Source organism: Sus scrofa, chromosome 8 (genome assembly GCF_054392235.1).
Source record: "Sus scrofa isolate SSC_HxYL_T2T_F1_AM1 chromosome 8, Sscrofa_HxYL_maternal_Yorkshire_Landrace_v2.0, whole genome shotgun sequence".
NCBI lineage: Eukaryota > Metazoa > Chordata > Mammalia > Artiodactyla > Suidae > Sus > Sus scrofa.
This window is the reverse complement of record NC_139390.1, coordinates 39,887,436-39,913,970: the sequence shown is the minus strand read 5'-3', so window position 1 is coordinate 39,913,970 and position 26,535 is coordinate 39,887,436. Positions and strand designations below refer to the sequence as shown.

The 26,535-nt window shown below is 41.0% G+C and overlaps 1 protein-coding gene across 7 annotated transcripts in view; it reads left to right on the top strand.

Moving 5' to 3' along the window:
* Positions 1 to 26,535, top strand: part of SCFD2 (sec1 family domain containing 2) — a 430,084-nt gene that overhangs the window by 165,212 nt on the left and 238,337 nt on the right. For 6 of the 7 annotated variants that reach the window (XR_014812421.1, XR_014812420.1, XR_014812419.1 and 3 more), the window contains exon 5: positions 1,796 to 2,045. Coding sequence is in view for 4 of the 7 variants with exons in the window: in XM_003482381.5 (XP_003482429.3) it covers positions 1,796 to 2,045 (250 nt within the window). In the remaining 3 variants the exon portion in view is untranslated. Of the gene's footprint in view, positions 1 to 1,795; positions 2,046 to 4,604; positions 7,249 to 26,535 lie in introns of those variants that run through there. The other variant, XM_084972019.1, reaches the window with a different exon arrangement.

Below are 26,535 nucleotides of genomic sequence, written 5' to 3'. Positions count from 1 at the left end.
ATCATGTCATTTTAGAGATGAAAACATCCTAAGAAGTTTACTCAGATCCAGAGAGATCTAGTTAGTGGAATGGTCAGAATTGGAATCCAGCTTTCTGAAACGGAATCTCTTTATTTCCACCACATCTAATGCCTCTTTAAGACCGCTCAGTGTTCTTGGCTTTGTAGTCAGATTGGTTATTAACTTCTTGGGATGCATTAAGCAGATTAAAGTGTAATTTTAGAAATTACTGTGCCCACGTATCACCTAGCCAGCGGAAGTCTGCTGCGGTGTCACTGAGGAGGGATTTTGTTCCCCAGTGACTTATCTTAGATCAACAACTTGAAAATGATGCTCTGCTGGCCAGATGTTAGTGAGTGAATCTTTTCAAATGATTGTGATGATTACCCTGCCCTGTTTCACTGATCTATCTTAAAAAAAAAAAAAAAAAAAAAAAACCTCTTTGCTGTGGGGAGAGAATCCCAGGGCTCCTATAGGCAGATACTTGATGTATCCACCTGCTTTGTAGCAATGGGATATGAAGCAATGAATGAACCTGCTTAATGTCATCTAAGGAGGTGCTGATAGGGTAAAAAGTAAAAACCAAAAGCTCCAGTTTTCCAGCCGCACAGCTCCTTTCTTTTAAATTGCGTCTGGTGGCTTGTAAAGTAAAGAGCAAACCCTTGAGAGTTCCTCGATGAGACTCCTGAGGCTATAGGATAGTCCTAGGATGACTTCAAACCTTTCAGCCACCTCCTTTGAGAAGTGGGTGTGTTTATTCTTGATAAATCATGTCTTGTTACCGAGGAACAGAAAATCTCCATTCTGCGCTTTCTCATTTGCACTTTATTCATTCCAAAGACTTACCATGTTATTTTTGTTTGGTACATTGTGAGCATCCAAGATTTTTAGTGGAAATAAGTGGTAACAGCTGTTCCTCGTGTACCAGAAAATATAATTGTGAACCTTAACCTTGAGATGATGGGTCCAGATTTTCCCAGGTGTGGAAATGACTTGACTGGAAAAACCCGTTTTGGGGAGCCATCCCAATACAGAATCACAGTCAGCTGCTTGCCATCCACCTAATTTGGCAGGGCTGAGGGGTAGTTTCTCTAGGTCTATATTTATTCCAATACTCCCTTTTTAACATGGCCTTTCCTCTTAAAATATGCAGACTTACCTACGTAAACATACACAGACCCTAAAGTCCCATCTTCCATTCCTGCTTGATTTTGCTCCATAGTTCTTACCAACATTTAATATACTATGTATTTTACTTCCTTAGCTTTCTAATTGTCTGTTTTCACTAACTAGAATGTTAGCTCTGTGAGAGCAGGAGATTTGCTCTGCTCACTGCTGTTTTCCCCAGACTCAGAGTAGTACCTGGAACATAGTAGGTGCTCAATGAACACCTCTGAAGGAACATCAGCACTCACTTGTGTATATAGTTGCTGCCAGGTTTTTATTTTTAATCGTATTATCTTACAAATATATTATTTTTATGTAAACTATCTAGTACCTAAAGAATGTACACTTTTATTTTTAAAACACACGGGCTCTTATTTCTTTATGCAATATGTAAGATAAAAGGATCTACAACCTGACCAGACTTTTTAATGAACTAGATCTATCAAAAAACCAAATCTAATGCCAAATTTCCTGCAGTATTCTCTCTAGCACAAGACAAGCAAACAAAAAGCAGTCCAGTCAGTGAACATCATAGACTTGTTTGCAAGCTGTCTGTGGGCTGATGTGGTACATAAATTACATCTCTGTACAAGATTGACATATTGCCTTTTTCTCGATTTTATTTCAGAGCATTGGGGAGTCGACAATGTCCGTTGTGTTAAATCAGCTGCTGCCCATGATTAAGCCTTCAAACCAGAGGACCAGCGATGACTACAGCCCCGGAGAGTTGCTGGTCCTCCTGGTATATATTTATTCTGTCAGTGGAGAGCTTTCAGTGGACAAAGACCTGGGTGAAGCTGAAGAGAAAGTGAAGAAAGCGTTGGCTCAGGTCTTTTGTGAGGAGTCTGAGTTGTCACCTTTGCTGCAAAAAATCACAGGTGAGTGTTTAACAAAAATTGAGGGCATAAACGCCACTGATGCAGAAACAGGTTTAAAAATAAAGGCGTTTCGAGAAGAGGGTGTAGCCGTCTTTCTTATGGGCGTTGTTTCGAACTTCATGAGGCCCGATGAATGCCAGCCACTCTTTAAGATTAGAGGTTTTTATTCCAGTTTATTTTTTGTCCACTTGTGGTGGTGAAATGGCCTTCTAGTTGCTCGTCAGAATTCATATTCTTAGAGCCAAAGCCTGGTTCGAATAGCAAAATAATCACAAGGTATAATATCTTTAAGGAAAAATAAAATGCCATGCATCTTCTTCAAAGGATTTCTCTTGACATCGTCTCTTTAAGATTGTCATTTCAGACTTGAAAAAGCCCAACTGTTTCCCTAAGATGTTTTACAACCTTATAGGATGAAAATCGCCGTTTTCAAGAATAGTTTTATATTTTGATTTCTCATATGTCATTTTGAAACTGAGTTAATTGGTAGTATCCAAAATACCCAAACATCCCAGGAGTTGGCTATGCTGATTTTGGGGAAATATATAATTAAATATCATAAAATCTGGGAGTTCCATTTGTGGCTCAGTGGTAACAAACCTGACTAGGATCCATGAGGATGAGGGTTTGATCCCCGGCCTCGCTCAGTGGGTTAAGGATTCGGCGCTGCCGTGAGCTGTGGTGTAGGTCGCAGATGCAGTTCGGATCTGGCATTGCTGTGGCTGTGGTGTAGGCCAGCAGCTGCAACTCTGATTCGACCCCTAGCCTGGCAACTTCCATATGCCGCAGGTGTGACCCTAAAAAAAAAAAAAAAAAAAAAGAAAGAAAAAAGAAAAAGAAACTAAAATCTAATAAATTTTGCTTCTTTTAAGAACTGTGATATAACTCGTGGAGATATTCATTTGTGTTATTTCATGTCTAATTCAATAGCACCTACATTTTGTGTAAAGCTTATTGCCAGGAGTATGGATTAAGCCTGGGTCTGTTTGAGAGTGAGAAGTTATTAAAACTCACATATAAAACTTAAATGCTTTAAAAACATACCAAGTTTCCTTTCATTCATGTGACACCGAATGTGTGTGGGGGTGTGTGTAGACCTCTCCATTCAGGAAGGCTCAACTGAGGCAGATTATACATCAGCCAACTTTTCCTCCTGTCCCCTGCTGTGCCTCCCTGGCGGAGCTTCCAGCTCTCTCAGAAGCAGGATGTGTCGCTGTCAACCTGAGCGTCCCGTGCATTTGTGCGTGTGTACTTCCCTTCGTGCCCACGGCTGACCCTCCCTGTGTCTAGTTATGGCAAATAAAACCCTGACAACATGGAAACCAAATGAAGTTTCCACAGAAATGAAGGCCTTCCCTGCTCCATATAGAACCTGTTTGCCAACTTAAAGTCTACATAAGGAAAACCTGTGGGAATTGTTCCCATTTCATTTAGGTCCAGCGCTGCTTGTGATGCCATGTGTTCGTTTGACTATAAATGAATATTGACTTAGAAAGGCTTAATATGGTTTATACAATGCTTAGAACAGTGAGCTGATTCAAAGTGGATTTGAATGCTAGGAGAGTAGAATTGGAAGTTATTCTTAACATGCATACGTCCAGAAACTGACAACAAAGATGATGTGTTTTAGCGAGGCGGTTTGGGTAGTTTTTCTGCAGCATTAGTGTGTTGCTGTATTATTTTGGGAATTGACATCATGCAGAGTATTTGTTTGATATTTGCTCAAGGTATTTATTGACCCAGCATTTCTTTCTTTATAAGTTTCCCTGTTTTTGATTGCTCAGGATATTGCATTTTCTTGCCTTCAAGTATGATTTCATGTTTAAAAACACTTCTGTACATGCATGTTTACATTAGGAAAGTTTGTAAGGTTAGCAGTTGAAGGTTAAAAAAATAAGACTTTGTGGAAATTTCAGTATATAACTACTTTTTAAAATTTTTGAATTGTTTATGGCTGCACCCACAGCATTTGGAAGTTCCCAGGCCAGGGACTGCATCTGAGCTGCAGCTACAACCTGTACCACAGCTACAACAATGCCAAATCATTTAACCTACTGTGCCAGGCTGGGGATTGAACCCATGCCTCTGCAGTGACCCAAGCTTCTGCAGTCGAATTCCCTTTTTTTTTTTTTTTTTTTTTTTTTGTCTTTTTGCTATTTCTTGGGCCTCTCCCACGGCATATGGAGGTTCCCAGGCTAAGGGTTGAATTGGAACTGTAGCCGCCGGCTTACGCCAGAGCCACAGCAATGCAAGATCTGAGCAATGTCTGCGACCTACACCACAGCTTGTGGCAACGCCGGATCGTCAACCCACTGAGCAAGGGCAGGGACCGAACCCACAACCTCATGGTTCCTAGTCGGATTCATTAACCACTGCGCTACGATGGGAACTCTTGCAGTCGAATTCTTAACCCTATGCAGCACAGCAGGGACTCCTTGGTATATTTATAAATGTTGGAGACATTTTATAATACTAAGCGTACATTCCCAAGATTAACTTTGGACGTACAGTTTAAACTGTCATGGTCAGTAAGACGTGTGCTGCTTAAACTTGATGCAGGTGAATTTGCCAGTGGAATGTACATGCAGTGATCATCCTCTGTGGATACCAAAAAGGACCTGATTTCCGAGAATAGACTTCCTTGGCCAGAAGAGGTGTGCCTCTCATTAAATATGTTGAAAAGTCACGTGTCCTGAGAAGTAGGCTTTATGTTTATAGTCAGCTCCTGATGAGAATGTTTAATCTATGTGTCAGGATAAGTAATAGGGAAGTGTTGAGGCAGAGGTGACTCAACCTTGTAGAGAAAGTTGGGGACCCCCCTCGCCCCCGAGTATGTACTGGAAGAATTGAATTCTCTTCCAAATGTGCTTAGGCTATTGTGGAACTAGGTTAATTTAGCTTTTACCATGACTTCGCCCACAGTGTTACATTTCTGTTATTCCAGTTTATATAGTCTTGGCTTACTTGTTACTCGGTGGCAGAAATTATTTTATGTCTGGTGCACACTTTGTGGTTGATGAGATTTAGTTACAAAGTATTATTAAAAACAAGCAATTAATGTAAGATTATACTTTTTATATAATGCTCTAATTTATCTAATCTCAACTGTTGATAGGATCAAGCAAGCAGTCCTTTTTGGTACTAAAAATTTAAGTATCACCCAACTGCTAAGAGATAGAACCAGGATTTGAATCAGATTCTAAACTGGCCATAAATTCACTTCCATAACTATTGCATTTATTATATTCTATAACTTGTGCTTGCTTATACTTATTGTTTTATGCTATACATGCTCATTTTCTGAACAGTGAATTAATATTTGGTTAATAATGTTGATTTACTTGTGCTTTTGAATCTATTATAATTACTTACAGACGTTTTCTTCTACCGTCTGTTCTGGTGCATGTATCCTCTTTGTTTCTGCATTGCTATAAAAAAATTAAAATATTTCTAGTCATTGAAATCTATTGATTGTCTAGCTTTCTAAAACAGAAGTAGCCAACTGAATTTCTTTTTATTTCAATAATATCTCTTGACAATAGTTGCCCTGTGTTTAAAGTTCATATTTCCTTTTATATGTTAAATATGTAATTTACTTTTGACAATTTCTTTGCTTTCTCTGTATTCCTCCTTTTTTTGGAAAGAGCCCTGAGAAATTGCGAGTGGCACACAAAACAAAACTTAAGCATGATCAATGGCAGCATATTATTTTCTTTTTAATAGATACTTTGGGGGAGAGTGGTGGGCAAAAACTCTCTTTTCTACTCACACAAAATAACAAGGGTTGGCTCTTGGGGTGTCAGGGATGGGAGCCGTTAAAGAACATTGGTATGGCCTAAATGTGTCATTTAGTGTCGTGCTTTCTGGGTCTTGCTAAGTTCAAAGAGAGTATCAGTTTCTGTATATGTTAGCGTTTGCATGGCAGTCACAAGAGAAAACATAGGAAAACCATTTGAACTTTCTTCAGAGAATGTAATCAAAACACTAATTTTAAAGATCTGTGCAAACTTGGACGGTCATCGTACAGGGAGGTCTATGAGAAAAATCAAAGGCTTAGAGCACACGTCCTTGAGTCCAAAGTCCTGGCTCTGTCATTTCATAGCACTGTGTTAGTGGGCCAGTCACCATCTTTGAATCTTGATAATGTACCTAAGTACCCTGTGGACCACTCACGATTTTGCTGATAATAAAATGATGTTATGTGTGTGAGCTAATTTTTGATCCATGTGATATTGTAACAGGCAATTGTTTTCCATTGCTATTATTATTTTGATGGCATCTATCCTATAGGGCAGTGCTTTCCAACCTTTTTCACATTGGGGTGCACATAGACAATAAGAATGTTTGCATAGTCTACTGAGGTACATGGACAGGACTGATGTGGGGTCAGAGGCCACCAGTGGCAGGGACTCTGGTCACTTCAGCCCCTACCTAGTTGACCTGTGAACCGAAGTGAAGCAGCAGCTTGGAACACCTGTAAACCATTAAGGGCAAATCCGAGCTCCAAGATATGTTGGTTAGAAGTTTGGAATTAGGAAACAAGGACAAACAAAACTTGCAGATGGTTTTTTTGACACCAAAAACCATTTTGGAAAAATGTCTCTTTGGTAAACAACTCTATATTACTCATTAATTTATTTCTCTGAATATTTATAGTATCTTTAAAAAACAGCAGGTCAGTTGGGGGCTTGATTTAATTAGGTTTAATGTAATGTTGGGGAATGAAAAATTCAAAATATCTAAAAATACTCTGGTTCAGGAGTTCCCGTCGTGGTGCAGCAGAAATGAATCTGAGCAGGAACCATGCATGAGGTTGAGGGTTCGATCCCTGGCCTTGCTCAGTAGGTTAAGGATCCGGCATTGCCGTGAGCAGTGGTGTAGGTTGCAGATGTGGCTCGGATCCCAAGTTGCTGTGGCTGTGGTGTAGGCCGGCACCTGTAGCTCTGATTCGACCCCTAGCCAGGAACCTCCATATGCCGTAGGCACGGCCCTGAGAAAAAAAAGCAAAAATAAAAATAAAAATAATGTGGTTCAAGAGAGAGACATAATGATACCATGGTGACTGTAGTTTACATTTATTCGATTTTATTTTACTTCCTATTGATAATTTAGGGTTATTAATTACTGTCTTATTGTACAAAAAATTGTACTTGGATATATGTAATGGAAAATGTATCAGATTAGCTTAAATAATAAAAATAAACAGGGCTTTATTCTTTCTCTCAGCATGACGTCCAGAGACAGGCAGCAGAGCTCACACTTTTCCTGGCCTCTTCCTTCCTTCCTTTTTCCTGTAGGTGTAGTTTCGTCATCATGGTCCTGAGGCACACACTCCTCTTCCATGTGTGGTGTCCATGCCTCAGGCAAGGAGGAAAGAAGGATGAAAGTAAAAGGCATTTATTTACTAGTGGAATCTTCCATTTTTATATCGAGAAAACCAAAGCTTCCTGGAAGTCCCATCCAGAAGACTTGCATCACTGCCTAGCCTGGATTTCATGACTACCTCTGGCTACCAGAGAATCTGATGAGCATTTTTGACTGGGTATATATTTGTCATAGACAAGGTCAGGGTTCTGTTAGAAGAAAGAAGGTGAGAATGGGCACTATGAAAGAAACCTGAATTTTTTTTTTTTTTCTTTTTAGGGCTGCACCCATGGCATATGGAAGTTCCTGGGCTACGGGCTGAATCGGAGCTATTGCTGCTGGCCTACACCATGGCCACAGCAACCCTGGATCCAACCCAGGTCTGTGACCTATACCACAGCTCATGGCAACACCAGATCCTTAACCCACTGAGCAAGGCCAGGGATTGAATCTGCATCCTCATGGATACTACTAGTCGGGTTTGTTACTGCTGAGCCACAATAGGAACTCCCTGAAACTTGAATTGGATGCAGTTATAATTATAGGCTTCCCTAGCAGAGGAAATTCTAAGGCAATATAATTTACTGTGAGGCGGAGTGATGCCCAGGGTGCTTTAATTTTACAGTTATAGTGTCTGTCTGTTTTTTTACAATATAAACTAATATAACATGCTACTGTACACTAGTATCACTGGACTTATAAAAATTTTAAACTTAACCAGTATTTGTTGGACCTATCCATATCCCTAGCATCATTCTAAGCCCTCTAAGCTTATTAACCTGCGGGCAGTGGTAGTGCAGTATAAGGGCTCTGAGCACAGGATTTGGAGTCAGGTGGATCTGGGTTCTAGTTCAGACTCTGGACCTTAGTAGTTGTGTGTCCTTGAATGAGTCATTTAACCTCACTGATTCTCAGTTTCCTCACAAATGAAATAGACATAGTAGTAGTACCAAATTCATGAGATAAAAGAGTTGATTGAAGGGCTTGGCAAAAATCCTTGTACCTTATATGTTGTCAGCATGTTATCTATGTCATCATCATTATTTTATCATCATTATTATTTTATTGTTGTAGTCATGACCATTATCATCATTAGGCCATATCTCTCTTCAAAGAGCTTACAGCATTTTAAAGACAATACTGACACAGAAAATACTGCAAATCAGCATAATGTTACACTAAATATAATGACACATCCAAAATGTGTGAATTTTAATGCTTTGATGACTTGGTATTGGAAGACATCTATGAACAAAGAATTTCAAATTACTGTACCTATCGTGTCTGGCCAAATACCATCCTATATAGACAAGGATTGGGGAAATATCAGGTAATAACAGCATTATACTATCAGATAGTGCTAAATAATACTATAGTGTTCAAAGCGCTTTCATGTACAATATCTCCTTTGATCTGAAAAGAATATGTAAGTTTGAGTCCTAAACTTATATATCTAAAAATACACCACAAATATCTGAGCTCAGGTGAAATATAATTCTGAGTTCTCTTTGAGACAGTTTATTCATAAATATAATACTGGTTTTTCAGACATGGTTTGAGACAAAGACCGTAAAAGTATAGTTAAATTTGGAAGTAGTGAAATTGCAGTTTTCGCTGTGTTTCCATTTTTTCCATGGCAGTTCCCTCCCTAGTAAATCTTTTGTTTTTAGGTAAAACCCAGGTACTTTAGGAAAGTCCTAGAGTTTCCTGGGTTTTTATAATAGGTGTTAGGACTCATAAGGTATATGTTAGTATGTTTTATGGATGAAAGTTTCTGAACAATTATCCAGTCTATTCTCTTTGCACGTAAGAAAGTCAAGGCCCCTGAAGATTGACTAACTTGCCTCAGATCATCAGCCAAGAGCCCATTCAATGCAAAGATGGGACTGGACACAGTGTTTCCTAATTCCCAGTCTAGAATTTTTTTAACTAGACCAGTGATTCCCAACCTTTAGCTCATGGATCCTTGGGAAAATATAGGAGTTAGCACGAAAGGTTCACTTCCTCCACGTGTGCTTTATGCATCATCTATAAACAAAGCATTAGTATCCACATGTAAATATACAGGTGTTTGTAGATGTCATTGTGACTCATGAAATAGAAGTTCATTTAAAGATATGGCTGAGGTTATAGAATTTTTTTCCTTTATCTTTCAGTTAACAGCTACCAAAAGCATAATTATATGGTATCCCCACACTTTAAAAATGTTAGCAATCATGAGTTACAATAGGAGTCTCAAACTCAAATGCTTACAAGGATCAGCAAGTGGTATAAATAAGTAATGTAGGTTAGGTTTTGGAAAAACAACTGTGAAAGCGCAATGATAATTAGCAAAGGATATTCAGTCTTAATAAAGGGGGCAATAGGGAGTGGTGGAGGCTGTATCAAACTGGAGATCCTCTCATTGTTTCCAGGAGAGCATGAGTCTAGTATTGTCAATCTTTCAAGAAACCAGGAATCTCTGAGGGGGTTTTATATTCTAAATTAACCAAGTTTAAGAAGTTGGCTCATATTCTAAAACATTACATGAGTTGAAAAGATCTTCTGAAGGGCAGAAATCAGCCTGTAACCTTAAAGGTTGCAATCTTTTTTTTTTGTCTTTTTAGGGCCACACCCATAGCATATGGAAGTTCCCAGGCTAGAGGTCCAATCAGAGCTGTAGTTGCCGGCCTACACCACAGCCACAGCAACACAAGATCCAAGCCTCGTCTGTGATCTACACCACAGCTCCCGACAATGCCAGATCCTTAACCCACTGAGCGAAGCCAGGGATCAAACCCACGTCCTCATGGATGCTAGTCGCGTTCATTGACCACTGAGCTATGACAGGACTCCAAAGGTTGCAGTCTTTAATAGTAAAACAGCCTCAGGTTTTTGATTACAGAGAAAAGCTTTTGAGTCTCTAACTCTTGAACATACAAAAAATCTGAACGATCTCTAGGCAGATGAAATGATACACTACAGTTCTGTCAGAAAGCAAAGGAAAGGGAGTTCCCTTTCTGGCTTGGTGGTAATAATCCTAACTAGTATCCATGAGGACATGGGTTTGATCCCAGGCCTTGCTCAGTGAGTTAAGGACTTGGCATTGCCATGAGCTGTGGTATAGGTCGAAGATGCAGCTTAGATCTGGCATTGCTGTGGCTGTGGCGTAGGCTGGCAGCTACACCTCTGATTTGACCCTAGCCTAGGAACTTACCTAATCTGCAGGTGGAGCCCTAAAAAGCTAAAAAAAAAAAAAAAGCCAAAAAATAAAGAGGAAAGAAAGAAAAGAAAAAGGAGAAAAAAGAGAGAAAGCAAAGGACATAGTGATCTCCTTTTTTGGCTTTTTTTAACTAAAAGGAAAAAAAAAAACCACATCTATTTACATTTTAATCTGGCATAAGCTTACCAGTAAAGTAGCATAGGTTTTCCTTCCAAATAGGTTCTGTAAATTATGATACCATCTAAGTGGAAGTAGATTTTCAGAGAACTCTGTTGGATGAAAATGCTGGGAAGCAATTTGGGGTTTAATATTAGGAAGGCATCTCAGGAAAATAAAGCCAGCCAGAAAGTCTGACTCAGCCCCAAGAGAAGATCTTCCTAGAACAGAGAACTGACACTGGGACGTAAACATTGGTAGGAATTTTACTAAGACATTTTACAACTCTATTAAAAATATTGCAATGTGAAAAGTCAGCTTTGTGGAAGGCATGGTGCCCAAGTCCTCCTCGAATCCTGGGAAGGTGGTATTTTTCTAACTAGATCTACAGTCATGCTTCCTTGCTATGCAATTCCCAAAACCTTGGCGTAAAATAATGGAAGGATTCCTGTTAAAGTTTTGATCCTAAGAGATCTTATTTCCTACGTTTTTTCTCCTTTGTTCCTCCTCACTTGTTTATTGCCCTGTTTAAGATCAACCACCTCTAAGCATGTGTGAGATCATCCACGTATAAATGGGGAAAGGCAGGTCCCGTTTGGAAACACTGTTCTTAGGGACACTGAAGGTGGGGATAGTCTAGTGAGCTCTCAGGTGGCATCCACCTGCATCATCTAAGAAAAAGCTAACGGAGGACTTCAAATGAGGAAGGAGCTGAGAGTTGGTCTTCAGTGGGTTGTGGAAGGCTAGTTATGGTACTTTCAAGTGTACTTTCCTTTGGAAAGCATATATATGCCCTTACCTTAGTGAAAAAAAAAAAAAGCCACATTCTATACCCAAGAGTAAAAATATATTTGAAATGATTTACTTATGACAGCTTTCCTCTTTTGAAAAAGTTCAGTTAAACGTAGACCATCTAAAGTTATTATTGCTATTCGTGGCTGCCACTTTATTATGAACACTTTCATTTCCATCAGCACAAGGCCGAGACATTTTGTTTATTATGTTGGTGAGGGTATGTCTTTCAAACAAAGCATTTTTCATCATTGGTCAAGTACTTTTCCCAGCCTTATGGAAAGTCAGTCGTCTTGGTAAAATATGTTCTACTTCTCAACAGAGAATGGTGAAAGACGAGGTGCAGTTTCTCCTCTTATGCTTCCTTTACTCTATCACCTCTGCATTCTTTCCTCCTCTCACAGCTTTCCCTCAGCAATTCATCAAATTTCAGAATATGCCTTTCTGCAGATTTCTGCTCCTAAGGGTACTATTTCAGTTGAAAAACAGTTTTTAAGACTTCAAAAATCTTTCTCTCGAAAAGACAAAAATGTTGCTATGATAACTAGAAGAAGGATTCTATGCGTTCATTTCTAGCCTTTGCATTACCCACACTTGAATGAAAACTTTAGCTTATTACGGTAGGTGACAGTGTACAAAGCCATGATTGCAGAATCTGCTCCCTCAGCTGAAAGAGGACTTCAGGATTTAGCAGAAAATTCATTTCAGAAAACACTCTGGCTCACCTCTTGGTTCTAATTTATGGATTCTCAGTTATTGTGGCCTTCCAGTATTAGACTTTTCATTAAGGAATATACCTCCCCTCCTAGTATTTCAGATTTCTTGTTTCAGGGCTGCCAAAACAAAATGAAACAACAGCTTTAAAGACTGTTGTTTTCCATTATAGTTTGTAACACTGTTTGGTAGAATAGGGTCTATTTTTCCTCTTGATTTCTGTGATTTCTGCTTGAAACTCTGATGAAGAACATATGTCTGCCCTAAATCACTCCCATGAGAAATGTTGGAACTGTTACATTTAGTTTTACTGTCCAAGGTATTAGAATGGTTAACCACAGCACATATTACAAAACAACTATATCAAATGAAGTTTACAATGTTTAGTTCATACTTAAAATATATCACAAGCTGTGTAGAAAAATATTTAGAGCTGCCTATTAAGGTAGCTAACTAGTGAAGTAGTTTTGCAAAGATATTAAGGGGTCACTACCAATTAATTTCTCAAGTACTTAATTTTTCCATGCCAGATCATAAAAACGATCATTCTTAACTAAGCCACTGGAATGGATCTTCTTGCAATGGTATTTATGTGTGCACAAATGCACAAGACGGACTGTCCGTATCATTAATTTTTATGTCTGCACATGATGCCAATAGTAATAGTTGAGTGTGTGACAGAAAGATTAATAATTACTGATTCTTATTAACTGCACATTCGATCATAAATTTCTCAGTCATGAAAGAGACGAAATGGAATGCATGGAATACAGAGTCGTTTTCTTAAACACATAGCTCTGGATTAAATGGGAGTGATTGGGTAGTGTGGTTGGCAAGAGCACAGGGGCTTAGCGTTTGCTCCTAAATATGCCCATGGGTGTGTAACCTGAGTGTTAGGTGAATCTAAAGGTCTCTTCTTTTGCTACCATTCTCTGATTCCAGCTTCTTGGGCTTTTCACTTGTATCAGCATCAGCGTGCTCCTCTCCCTACCTCTAAGTCACCTCCCTCTCAATACCATTCCGTCTTTGTCAGCTTATCAGAAGGGACGCAACAGAGCCATTGACCCCAGAACAGTTGGCTGCTTCCTGCAGCCCATCTGTTTCCTTTGAGATGCTGTTTTCATCGCTCCAAAACTGCTCCCTGTTCTTCAGGTACATGGTGGCCCATGGCCTCCTCTCTAAAGTCACTGACTCCATACCTGCCCATCTGTTCATCCTGCCTGCTGATACCAGGCTAACAGTCCTAAAGTTAATTTTATATTTTAATACCTTTACTGTTATAGTCATACTTTACGTAGGAAATTTGGAAATGTAAAGCACAATGTAAAAGGCACATATAAATTTCATTGTATTGTGTATTGCTTAAAAAACCCGGTATTGGCCATTTGTCTTTAATCTTTTGTGAATTGTGTGCTTATGGTCTTTTCCTTTTTGCCTCTTGAGTTATTAATAATTCTTTATGATTTTAAATCCAGAGCACTCGTATTATTAGGGTTATTCATACTTAGTCATATATTTTGCTAACATGTCTTCCTAGTTGGTATTTGCCTTTCATATTTGCTCATAAGGCGAGTCTGGAGACAGAGCTGTATTTTGGAATTTAGGGTCATGGGATCCCACAGTGTGATGGGGACTCTGTGTCTTCTTAGCTTTTCTTCCTTCTAAGTATTAACCTTATTCTTTTCTATCGCATCTGCCTCTGTGTGACCTCATCCCCCTCCTAGCCATTCCTGGCTTATGTCATTCCAGAAAAGCAACTAACTTAGGAGAAAAAGAGGTTTTTTTTTTTTCTTTCAAGGGTTGTAGATCAAGCCTAGGAAACAAAGCTGACTGACCTCCAGTCACTGGTGCCAGGGGCTTGGGGTTCCCTTTGGCCAAGCTGAGTCCCATGGCTGTAACTGGGTTGGGTAGTGGGCGGGAAGGAGACAAGGCAGCGCTTTGGGGAGATGGTCAGTGGGCTGTGATTGACAATCCATCCCTGGTGTTTAGAATAGAGACTGCAGTGGTTCCACAAAGGAAGGGATACTGGCATACAAAAACCAGATATGGCCACCATGAGAGCACTCACTAATCAGATTTCTTTCTTTCTTTGTATTGAAAAAATGCATCTTATCTTCTCCCTCTGAAGTGTGGTATTTTGCCTGTCAGTGGATGAAGATGTCATTGGCACCAGAATAATTGTTTCAAGAGTAGGTATTGGTATGCCTAAAAATAATAGTCTGGAATTTTCACTAATGGTAGAAAACAGCATCAGAACTACTGTGGCTTATGGTAATTCTTAGAACTAAAACTGCTTTCACCATATGATTACCCTTCAAGACTTGAGTAGCAGTAATTGGGCCTGTCAGGCATGGCTGTGTCATTATATGTAATTCCTTGCATATAAGCATTAGAAGGGATGTCATTTAGATGAATTTTAAAACTCCATTCAAGTTTATATGTTCCTTAAAATGTTTGTAATTGGATTTTTTTCCTGATTACAAAAGTATACAAGTGTTCATTGTAGCATACTTGGAAGATCTTTTACTCTTTAATAAACCCAGAATAAAATCTAAAATTACCTATGAATCCCCTACCCAGAGAAAACTGCTCTTAGTATTTTGATGGGTCTTTGGTGATCTACTGGTAAGTAGAAATTCAGATCCCAGGTATGCTCCCCAAGTGAAGGTATCAGGTAAGATTTTGTTTCAAATGTGTTTTGCAGTTTATCTTTTAAGGTCACAGCACCTGGAATGAAGAGAGCACAGGTGATAATGTCAACATAACGATTTTTGAAACTAACGTTGAAAAGATAGTTGTTGAGCATGTTGGTGCTGAGTCCACATCCCAAGTTCAAGGAGAAGTCCCTTAAAAGTCAAATTACCCTTAATCAGAATATAAAGGAAAATACTCTAAGCCAAAAAGGAGGATCATTAGGACCTGGGGGAGGAGAGAGAACACTTAGGTACAAGCAGTTCAACCTAGAATTGTTGTAGAAGAATTTTTTTTTTTTTCTTTTTAGGGCTGCATCTGCAGTATCTGGAGGTTCACACGGTAGGGGTCAAATCGGAGCTACAGCTGCCAGCCTACACCACAGCCACAGCAACGCAGGATCTGAGCTGCATCTGTGACTTACGCCACAGCTCACGGCAGGCAACGCCAGATCCTTAACACACTGAGCGAGACCAGGGATCAAACCTGCAACCTCATGGTTACTTGGATTCATTTCCACTGTGCCCCAGCAGGAACTCCGATGTAGAAGAAAATTAAAAAGAAACACAATCAGCTCTAGACTCTGACTTATTTTATGATATGAGGATATAAGATTAATATTTTAAAAACCAGAAGGAGAACATGTGTGTACAACCATGGTGATGGTCATTTGTATTTTGAAGTTGAGTTTTAAATGTAACCAAGGAGGTAATTCCCATAGAAGCCTGACTTTTTCTGCCTTTATGTGTTGCCTGTTTATTCTGTACTTAGCACCTGGACTGAATTGGTCCCAAACGGAGTGGTAATTTTCACTGAAGTGTTTATAAAATGAAGCCCCCTTCTGCCTTTTTTTTTTTTTTTTTTCATTTTAAACAGAAGACATATGCCTTTACCTCTTCGTCAGACTCTTGAGTTGTTGCCAACCTGACAGAGAGCCATCTGGAACAGGAAGCTGATAGGGTGCAGCGTTCATTAACGATTTACATTTTCCAACATGTAAAATGCTTTAGGTTTTAATTTTAGATGCTGTGGTTTTGTCCAAACTATAGTCTGAAATAATTGGACTCCTTATTTCCTTATTTTTGTTGTGGTGGTTAAGAAAAACTGTTAAATCTGATCTGTTCTTTCCATGCACTGATATACGAGTTGGGGTTTCTTTTTTGTGCAAATTACCGCCATGCACAGAATTCAATATTTGGCCCCAAAAGCTTTTTTCATAGTTAAAGTGAGGTTGGATACTTTCTTGCCGAGAATACACACTCTTTCCATCAAAGTATAGAAACAATGCACTATGTAAACAATAACACTTTAGTTATAGTTTACAGTATTGGGGGCATCTCTTTGATGTACAAGAAGTGAAGCACATGTTTTCATCTATTAGAAAAGAGCAGAATGCTTTAAATTTTGTTCCCAGGAGTTCCCTTCGTGGCTCAGCGGTTAATGAACCCAACTAGTATCCATGAGGATGCAGGTTCGATCCCTGACCTCGCTCATTGGGTTAAGGATCTGGCATTTCCATGAGCTGTGGTGTAGGCTGGCAGCTGTAGCTCCGATTGGACCCTTAGCCTGGGAACCTCCATATGCTGTGGGTGTAGCCCTAAAAAGCAAAAAAAAAAAAAAAAAAAATTTGTTTCCAGAAACAGATACCGAGGCACCATCCCCCCCCCCCGTGATTGTGTCTTTGTTATTGTTTTTAAATTTTAATCTCTTGCTTCCCACCACCTTCTCCCTGCCTCCCTCCTAAGCTCACACTTCCATGAGAGACATCAGAAAACTGGTCGCCTTGGGAGTTTGCACACTATAGTCTTAATTATTTCAAGTTGTTCTTCTTGAGAATGCAGAAGCCCAGACAAAATGATGTCATCATCCGAGATGAGTACAGTTTTTTATTTTAAAAATGGGTATTTAATGGCTTTTGACTTTAGAGTGACAATAGCATTTCAGAGCAACAGCTTTTCCAGATACTAGGCTGGAAGTGTTGAAGCTGTTATACGTCAGGGCTGCTATAACAGAGTTTAGGATAGAACAAAACCACCAGAGTGTATTTGTTGCAACTTCTTGGTAGGGTACGTGCAAATAACAATCAAAATATCAAATCTCTAATCACTTCCTTATTGTTTTTATCTTAGCAGCTCTCTCTTCAGCCAATTTCTGCCTTATCGCTTATGTAAAATACAGATTCAACATGTGAAAAATTGAGGAAAAGTTTCTGGGAATATAGATAAGTTGGCCTTGGGGTTGTTTTTTTTAAGGACATGGCTCTCATCTTGCAAATCGGCAGTGAAAAATAATCAGTATTTTGCTTAAGATAATAGAAGAGCAAAAAATGAAGATGATCAGGCTGAAAAAAATCTGGGTCATTACTCTCCAGGGTCGGGAGGAGCTAGAAATGCTTACCAAGCAGTGTGCTACACCCACAATGTCCCCTGTGTCTGGACCAAAGGGACACACCCTCGGCACTGGACTTTTCAGAGCAGCAGAATGTCATTTTTCCTTGATCACCTTCTCACTCGGGAGGCTTTTCGTTCTTTCATACCCTTTGTTACAGCTTTCCAGCTCCTTAAATATGTTACACTCCCTCCAACCAACTCCCCAGCCCAGTCCAGTTAACCCCTTCAGAGCTCAGCTCAGACCACATGTCCAGGGGTCAGCCTCCTCGGCCCCTCCACCTAGCTCAGCGGCCTCCACCTCCACTCTCATCGTGTGTCTGGTGAACAGTTTATTATGTATTTGTGTGATAATTTGATTAGTGCCTGCCACCTCCCTCAGACCATAAATTCCATCAACTTTGTTCGCCAGTGTATCTCAAGCACCAACTATGCTTATCAAGCACCAGCTATGCTTACGGACACATGGAAGGGTCTTAATAAGTACAGTATTTATTGAATGAAGGAGGGAATGATGAAGCAGCTCTGGCTCAGCTCCAGTGTTTCATCCAACACTGCAGTGCTGCAGATATGCTGCAGTGTTACCAGAGGAACTCTGCTTTGGAGAACAGAAAGGTTGCCTGAAGAAGAAAGTGGAACATCAAAGGAAGCCACGCCCTATCAATGAGAGTTTTGACATCCCATTGTTTGCAATTGAGTGAAGAAATCGTTCATGCAGTGAAAACAATTGGTATCAGCCATGAATAGGACTGTTATTTTGTGCTTTAATATTTTTATGCCACCAGATTTTGGATCCTAGAGGTTTTTGGTTAAATTCGCTTTTTCTTTCTCCATTTCTCCTTTTTTTTTTTTTTTTTTTTTCCTTCACCTTTATTGCTTTGCCCTTTCTCTTGTTCATCCCCTCATCTTGTTTTCCTGGCCAGCTAGCTAGCCTGCCATTCAGCCACATCTGGAATGCAAAACATTTTTTTTAAATGTTTTTGCTTTTCAGGGCCATACCTGCGGCATATGGAAGTTCCCAGGCTAGGGGTCGAATTGGAGCTACAAATGCAGGCCTACGCCACAGCCACAACAACGCCAGATCTGAGCTGAGTCTGCAACCTACACCACAGCTCACGGCAATGCCGGATCCTTAACCCACTGTGCAAGGCCAGGGATCCATTCGTTGTCCTCCCTCGTGGATGCTAGTCAGGTTCATTCCTGCTGAGCCACGACGGGAACTCTGGAATGCAAAACATTTTTTAACTTTTAAACCTCAAGCCCTCTGACAATTCTTCTCCACCCTGAATATAACAAGGATGAAATAAGCCCCCAAATGTCTGTGGAAGTGCTTTGGGTTGAGGAAGGAACCATAAGAGCAGGAGAGCTTCCCCTTAAAATGGTGATTCTTGGGAACTGGGCTGTCTCATGCTCATGGCTCCTGCCTATAGTTAGGGGGCTCATCACATGTCTCTCAGTGCAAGGGTCTCCAAAGGACCAATTCCATCAGGAAAGTAAATGTCATGTATATTCCATCATTTGAAAATCAGTGTGATATAATCTAGTACAGTCAGGCTTTTTATTTTTTTATTTTTTGCTTTTTAGGGCCACACCTGAGGCATATGGAAGTTCCCAGGCTAGGGGTCGAATTGGAGCTGCAGCTGCCAGCCTACACCAGCAACGGGGGATCTGAGCCGCCTCTGTAACCTACACCACACCTCACGGCAATGCCAGATCCTTAACCCACTGAGCGAGACCAGGGAGTAAAACCCATGTCCTCATGGATACTCGTCAGATTTGTTTGCTCTGCGCCACAATGGGAACTCCAGACTTTTTATTTTTTAAATTTGTTGTTCTTTCTCCTTCCTTCTCTCCTCATTTCTTTCAGCCAGTTGTTAGGAAGGGAGAGCATACCTCTAAGGTGGTTCTAAGTATAAGAGGTACAGTCATAGATGCAGTGGGCAAGGTGTGTGTTTTCCCGGGGTTACCTTTAAAGGGGACGGTCTTTCTTCGATGCTACAGATATCCGCTAGTTCTAGCTAAATCTCTTGTTTTCCTCTCAGCCCCCCTCAGCACCATCCCCTTCTCTTTATCCTTAAGGAGAGGTCTGCCTGTCAATGGTACCCAGCTACAGCCTCCTAACTTATGCTCCTTAGTAAATCTCTCCTCAGCCAGCTTTTAGAGTCCTTCCTGGCTGCTTTCCCAAACTTTTCCCCTCCCAACCTGGACAGAATCTTTTCTCCAGCAATATTTTCTAAAAGATCTTCTTTTTTTTTTTTTGCATCACATCTGCTGCTCCCACTCTTCCCCCCCAACCTCCACCCCTAATAATCAGGCCCTAAACCAAGGGGGTGCAGACATGAAATTAGCATTCTTAAATTACAACATGTATTAGGTATTCGTTGATAAGGAGAAGGCTTAGAGTGTATAACATTTAGTATAAAGTGGAGGAGAGTGTTTGCTCCCATTCCCGTGTGTCTGCTTATGTGTAGCCCAGGCCCTGTCATCAGGCACGTGGGCCGTTGGTAGAAACACGAGGGAGTGTCCTGGCTTTGGAGTTTAGCTTCTCAAAGCAGGAGTTGACCAACCTGAGCACCTTCTGCTTTGCATACATATAGAAGATTATGTGATAACTTTTTGTTGCTATGGTGAATGGGAAAATTAAAAAAAAAAAAAAACTCTAGTGAAGGAGAATGAAAATGAGAAAAGCTTTAGATCCAGGTATATAATATGTTTAAGAACCCTTTGAATGTCCATGATAGAGGAATGGGTAAAGAAGATGTTGTACCTAATAAACAAATGAAATACTACTCAGCCATAAAAAAGAATAAAATAGTGCCATTTGTAGCAACGTGGATGGCCTCAGAGATTATACTAAGTCAGACATTATTGTGGAATTTAATGGAATTCCATTATTGTGGAATTAATTTGTGAGATTAATGTGGGATTTAAAAAATGATACAAATAAACTTATTTACAAAACAGAAACAGACTCAGATTTTGAAAAGAAACTTCTGGTTATCAAGGGGAAAGATGAGAGGGAGTGATAAATTAGGAGTCTGGGGTTAATATATACACACTACTATATATAAAATAGATAATCAACAAAGACCTATTATATAGCACAGGGAACTCTATTTAATATTCTGTAAATGACCTATGTGGGAAAAGAAACTGAAAAATAAATGTTATACGCATGTGTATATCTGAATCACTTTGCTGTACACCTGAAACAAACACAACATTGTAAACCAACTATACTCCAATGTAAAATGAAAATTAAGTTTAAAAATATAACCTTTAAGTTTTCTTTCAGGATTTAAATCATTTTCTTTTCATCTCTGCATAGTATTTTCCAGCCGTGCTATATTTTAATGCCATTTCCTATGCCTAAAATACACCTCCTGTGCCCCACTCTTACCTGTAAAATGCTCCCCTGTTTTTTAAGATGCAGCTCATATGTCATTACTTTTCTTATTCCTTCTCTAATCATCCCAGACCGAAGTGACCCCCTGCCTCGGTATTGATTTGTGACAGCCCTAGGGCATTTGTGTTTGTGTTGCCTCATATGATTGCTATTTGTACATCTGTGTTCTTCCTACCTGGTGATCTTGGACAAGTTACTTATTCTCTCTTTACCTCCACTAGTCCAGCTTTAGAATGGGCGTATGATAGTACCTATCTCATTGGATTGCTGTATGTGGCACTTAACAGCATACAGCTGTTTTTTTTTCTCTTCTGTTATCTTCAGCCCCTTGAGGGCAGTGATTGTGTATTTTTCACCTTTGCATTCCCAGCTTTCATTTTAAAATCATGATGCTGATTGAAGGAAGGGAGAAAGACTGAACTGTGACATTTTCACGATGCTCTTCAGTTTTCTGTCTTCCTAGACTTAGTTCAAATGGAATGGAGGGTAAATTGACACTCAGCCTTTGGGTCTAGAACTGGTTATGAGATGTTCCATGGTGAGAGCAGTATTTGATAACGATTGCTATTTTCTATAAAATATTGCTTTATAAAACTCTGTTTACTGTGGTGCAGAAAACTTTTTCTTCTATTCCTGATGAACCAAATATGATTAAAAAAATGTATCATCCTCTTGGGAGTACATATATTCTTCTCCTCCAAAGAGACTTTGCTTATCAAAGAGTTGAGTCTCACATTTTTCTTTCACACATACATATTTGGAACTGAAATATTTTAACTTTATAAGACAAAGGCAGTTAATTCATGTATAGTTGAGGTGAAATTTTCTCCCCCCGCCCCCTTTTTCTTTGGTCATGTCCATGGTATGCGGAAGCTCCTGGGCCAGAGATCGAACAAGTGCCACAGTGCTACAGCAGAGACCCAAGCTGCTGCAGTGACAATGCTAGATCCTAACCCACAATTCCCTTGTTTTCAAGGAAACTCCCTTGTTTTCTTCTTATACTTGCTTTCTCTGAAGAAAATCTCATAGGTTGATGTCTAATCACCCCACCCTCAGCCTTCATTGCCCAACTATGTGAAGTTGGGTTATCAAACAGTAGTGCATTTGCTTGTGTGAGAAGAAGAGCACTGATGGAGTTTGTCTTTCTCTTTCTCAAATGCTTGATACCATGTTCCTAGCATACACATCAGCACTAATAGGAACTAATATTTCTTGTACACCAAAAATGTCTAGACATGGCACCCAAACCGTGGGATGATTTAGCTCCCTGAGCTCATAATCTAAACATCATGGTAAGATCTTAAGCCCTCTAATAGGACAGAGCCCTACCCCAGCAGGCTTAGCACTGGGGCACACAGAGCCTTTGTGCTCTGGCTTTCCAGGATGGGAATCCTGAGACCGCTGTTACTGCAGACATGCCTGTGACAATGCATTTGAGTTCTTCTCTGGAGTGGTTCCAAGCACTGTTCTGCAAACCAGCCCTTTTAGAATCATCTGAGGGAGTTGTCCAACCTGCAGGTCCCACCAGAGACTGGCTCTGTCACAGAGTTGAGTGGCCAGGTCTGGGGATCTGTCTGGAACTGGACAGTGTGCTCTGTCTGGAGCCCCTGGGTCAGGCATGGTGAGGGGCTTTCCCTGGAGACATCAGCCTGTATCCAGGACCTCTCCTCTCCTCTGGGCACTTAAACAAGGTCCCAGGTGACTTAACCAGGTGGGAGTGGTCCACTAGGGGTGGACTGGTTGGCAGAGACTAGGGTATCAATGAGCATTATTCCTTAGAGGCACTCAATTGGCGACGCTGGCCATGTCTGTCAGCGCCCGGCACAGAGCTATCAAGTGAAGGAGCTAGAAGTCAAACCCAGCCCTTCTGAGGTCAAGGCCGGATTTCTTTGTCTCTGTGCTGTGTTGTCTACTAATTCCAGACAGAGCGGCTTCACCATCACCCCAACCTATTTACTCAGTTTATTTCCCCTTATGTATTGGCACACAGCTGTTCCATTTGGTGGGCAAAGTTCTTGCCAGGACAGTGTGTGTGCTGGGACCCTTCCTTCTGTTTCATGGTGAGTGAACTTGTTAGCATGTCAGGGTTCAGAAGTCAGGGTCCAGGGTTTTTCTCCTATTCAATTTTTTTTTTTTTTTTTTATTTGGCACCAAAGTGAGTCTTGGGAAGTTATTCCTTAGGTGATCCTATTAAGTCAGAACTTAGTTTCAATGGATAATAGGAGGTGATGGTGGCAGCTGAAACATTTAACTCAATGACACATTTTGGAAAAGAAGACAAAAATGAGAGCACTCTGGGTAGCTGCTTATGTTAGTATTCTTCTTCTTTTTTTTTTTTTTTTTGCTTTTGAGGGCTATACCCACAGCATATGGAGGTTCCCAGGCTAGGGGTCTAATCAGTGCTACAGCTGCCAACCTACGTCACAGCCATAGCAATGCAGGATCCGAACCACATCTACCACCTACACCATAGCTCACAGAACCCCAACCCAATGAGTGAGGACAAGGATTGAACCCTCAACCTCATGGTTCCTAGTCGGATTCATTTCTGCTGCGCCATAATGGGAACTCCAGTATTCTTGATTAACATCTGCTTTTTAAAAAATCAGATTGCTCGTGCATGTCAAATCATGACACTGGTCATAACCAATGAGCTGTGTTCATGTGCTATTAAACAGAAGGCAGGCAGGCAGGGCAGGCTGCAGTGTCACTTTCTTCCGCAGAGGGAACCCGGATCACATGCCTTACTCGTCCCTCCACGCCTTGTTTCCACAGAGCACCCTCCTTCTGACTGTCTCCAGGTCACAGCACAGCACTGAGTCAGCTCTGCCAGTAATTCAGAGTCGGTTCTTCCGTGGACTTGGAAGGGCCCCCAAGGACTTGCCCAGGACAGCCTTTCCTTCTGCATTTCTTTCTTTTTTTTTTTTTTTTTATTTTCCCACTGTACAGCAAGGGGGTCAGGTTATCCTTACATGTATACATTGCAATTACAGTTTTTTCCCCCACCCCCTTCTGCATTTCTAAAGCAGACTGGATTGCAGAGTCCTAGCCAGCCGGCCTCAGCCCGTTCAGTGGCCCTGTTGTGTTTGGCCTCCTTAGTGTTTGTGAGAACCTTCAGTTGGATGCCAGACTAGGATAAAGCAGCTTCACATAAATAGCTGAATTTTTGTTGTTGTTGCTTCTCTTTGAAAAATGTAAGGAATGGCAAGAATTGCTTGGGGCTGAGCCGTGGCTACTTCTTAGACGGGACTTGCTCTCCAGCCCAAGCATTGGTCCTGTGCTTCTGCTTCCTCCTCTGTGTACCTGTGAAAACCACCCCACATCCCAGGGCATTTGTGGCTCTGGCTCTGCTTCCCATCTTTGCTGTCTTCTCTGTCCACCTGCCCATTCATTAGTGGGATGGAAGAACAGGACAAGCAGCAGTCCTCACCAATTTGGAAACAGTTCACTCATCATTGTGTCACTTTTTTGTAAACAGGAACTTGAGATCCACACATTTATGAGTGTTTAGAGAGATGTATCGAGCACAGGCTATGGCCCATAGTAGCCACTTGGCAAACATCTGCTCAATGATTCAGGCCTCGACTAGAGGACCAGGTGTTTGGGGACCCAGGGTCATATGTCTGGCAGGAAGAAGAGACATCATGGGACAGTTTGGAAATCTTAATGGCACTCTGTAAATAAATACTCACAGAGCTTGGAAGACAACAGCTTTTGTTTCCATGAAATCCAGGACTTTATTTTTATTTTGTGATGAGATACCCTGGCTCCTTTTTTACCGAAGCTCTTTTGGAAACATGAAACTTTCGTGACCTTATTATAAAATTTCAATAAATTTACTTTGCATCCAAACAAAAAGTCCTCTTGGGTTCAGTGAGTCAGACTGTCCCTCTCACCTGATACTGTCTGTTTCTCCCAGTGTGAACAGTGAAACAGGGACTTCATCTCACATCTGTGCCCTCTCTGGGTCTCTGTGCCCCAGAGACCTTCGATGTTAATCATGAACCCTTGTTTTGTCACTAGCACCCAGGCTCTGTCCTACCAGACCCAGGCAAGTTATTAATGGCCCTATCGCAGGGTTAGGACTAGGCTCCCAACGGATTGCCTGGGTTGAAATCTTTATTCACCATGTGGTCCTGCTATGTGTCATTTCTTTGTCTTAATTTTCTCATCTGCAGAAAGAGTTTCCCAGTAGCACCTACCTCACAGTATGGTTAGAAGCAGGCCAAGCATTCTGAGTTCTCAGTAAATGACAGCTGCTCTCTTGGTGGTGGTAGTGACAGCAGCATCACATCTGCCTTAAATTATGAGACTGTAGCCACCAAGAACCTTTTTGCGATTTAGTTTTGCCTCACATGCATTGCGTACTTGGAGAATGGCAAAGTCCTGTTGCCACCAGACTATAAAAGGATTGGATGCTTTTTTCTGCCCTTAAATGATGGTCAAATTTGATTTGATAGAACAAGACCCCATTGGTGACACAGCCAAGGAGCCCATTGCCTTCCTGATTAGCCTGTGTGAGGGAAGGTGCTTATCTTCCCCTGGTAATTACTGTTCTGTGAAACCCAGCACTCCCTCCCACTTGATTCCCGAGGGGAAACAAGACTCTGATTTCTGTATAACCTGCTTATAGTAAAGGCCAGCTCTGGAATGTGGTGTGATGTCACTGCTCTTTGGCCCTAGAAGTCTGGGTTTTTGTCTGTGTTATTGCAGTACCTCAATTTATCTGTTTGCCACAGCGGATCACAGCACTCTTCAGGGGTTTAGAAAGGTCTGAAATGAAAACACACTTCAGGGCTAAGACAGTCATGAGTTGTCTCACAGCAGGAGGCCCTGATAAGGAACACAGTCCTGCCCTGAAGGCTACTGGGAGGATTTGGAAGGAGGCAACCAACCTCCCAGGATCCTTGGCACTGGAATCCATCTTGGCTGAGAGATGCATGCGCCACCCAAATGAATCCTGGGCCAGACCAAGTAGGGGCCAAGCAAGACAACTGGCCAGAGACAACCCAGAAACTAACTCCTATCCCATAAGACCTAAGACTGCAAGCCCCGTGGCAGAGCAGTTCTCCCTGGGCTTCCTCACCCTGCTGGTCTCCGCCCGGGGAACCTCTTCCCAATAAAGTCTCTTGCTTTGTCAGCACATGTTATCTCCTCAGACAATTCATTTCCGAGTGTTAGTCAGGAGCCCCTGGGAGGGGTCCCCCTTCCTGCAACATTACCGTGCCTTGCTCTAGACTGAATTCTGCTTATTTAATTATAAGATCTCATGTCATCAAAACATTTTCTAAACACTGTTTTCCTGATAGAGATATTTGCATGAGCTCTCTCTTTGTGGTCGTATCTCATTTTAGATTTTAGTGATCACCAAACCTCTTGATCTAATCAGCATCTGCTTATAGATAGAGAAATTCCATCAGTGACATGACTGATATTATCTACTTCTAACTCCTGGGAGCCTCTGATGGGCTCGAGTGTCTCATTTTACCAGTCACCATGTGTTTACTGAGTGCCTATTATGGGTTGGGGATACAGTGGTGGGAGTGGGTTCTGGGGATACAGTGGTGAACAAGAGCGAGCCCTGGCCCTGAAAGTCTCATTTTAGTGACGAGAGTACTTCCTCCTCATACGTTTATCCCGTTCATTCTGCAGAGTACCCGGCACACAGTCAGTACTCAGTAAATGTGGGGTTGTTTGGTGAACTGAGTGCAACTTAGTGAAATAGAATTCCAGTGTGCTCTTTCTGGATATTAGGTTTTAAGAAAAAAAAATCTAAGA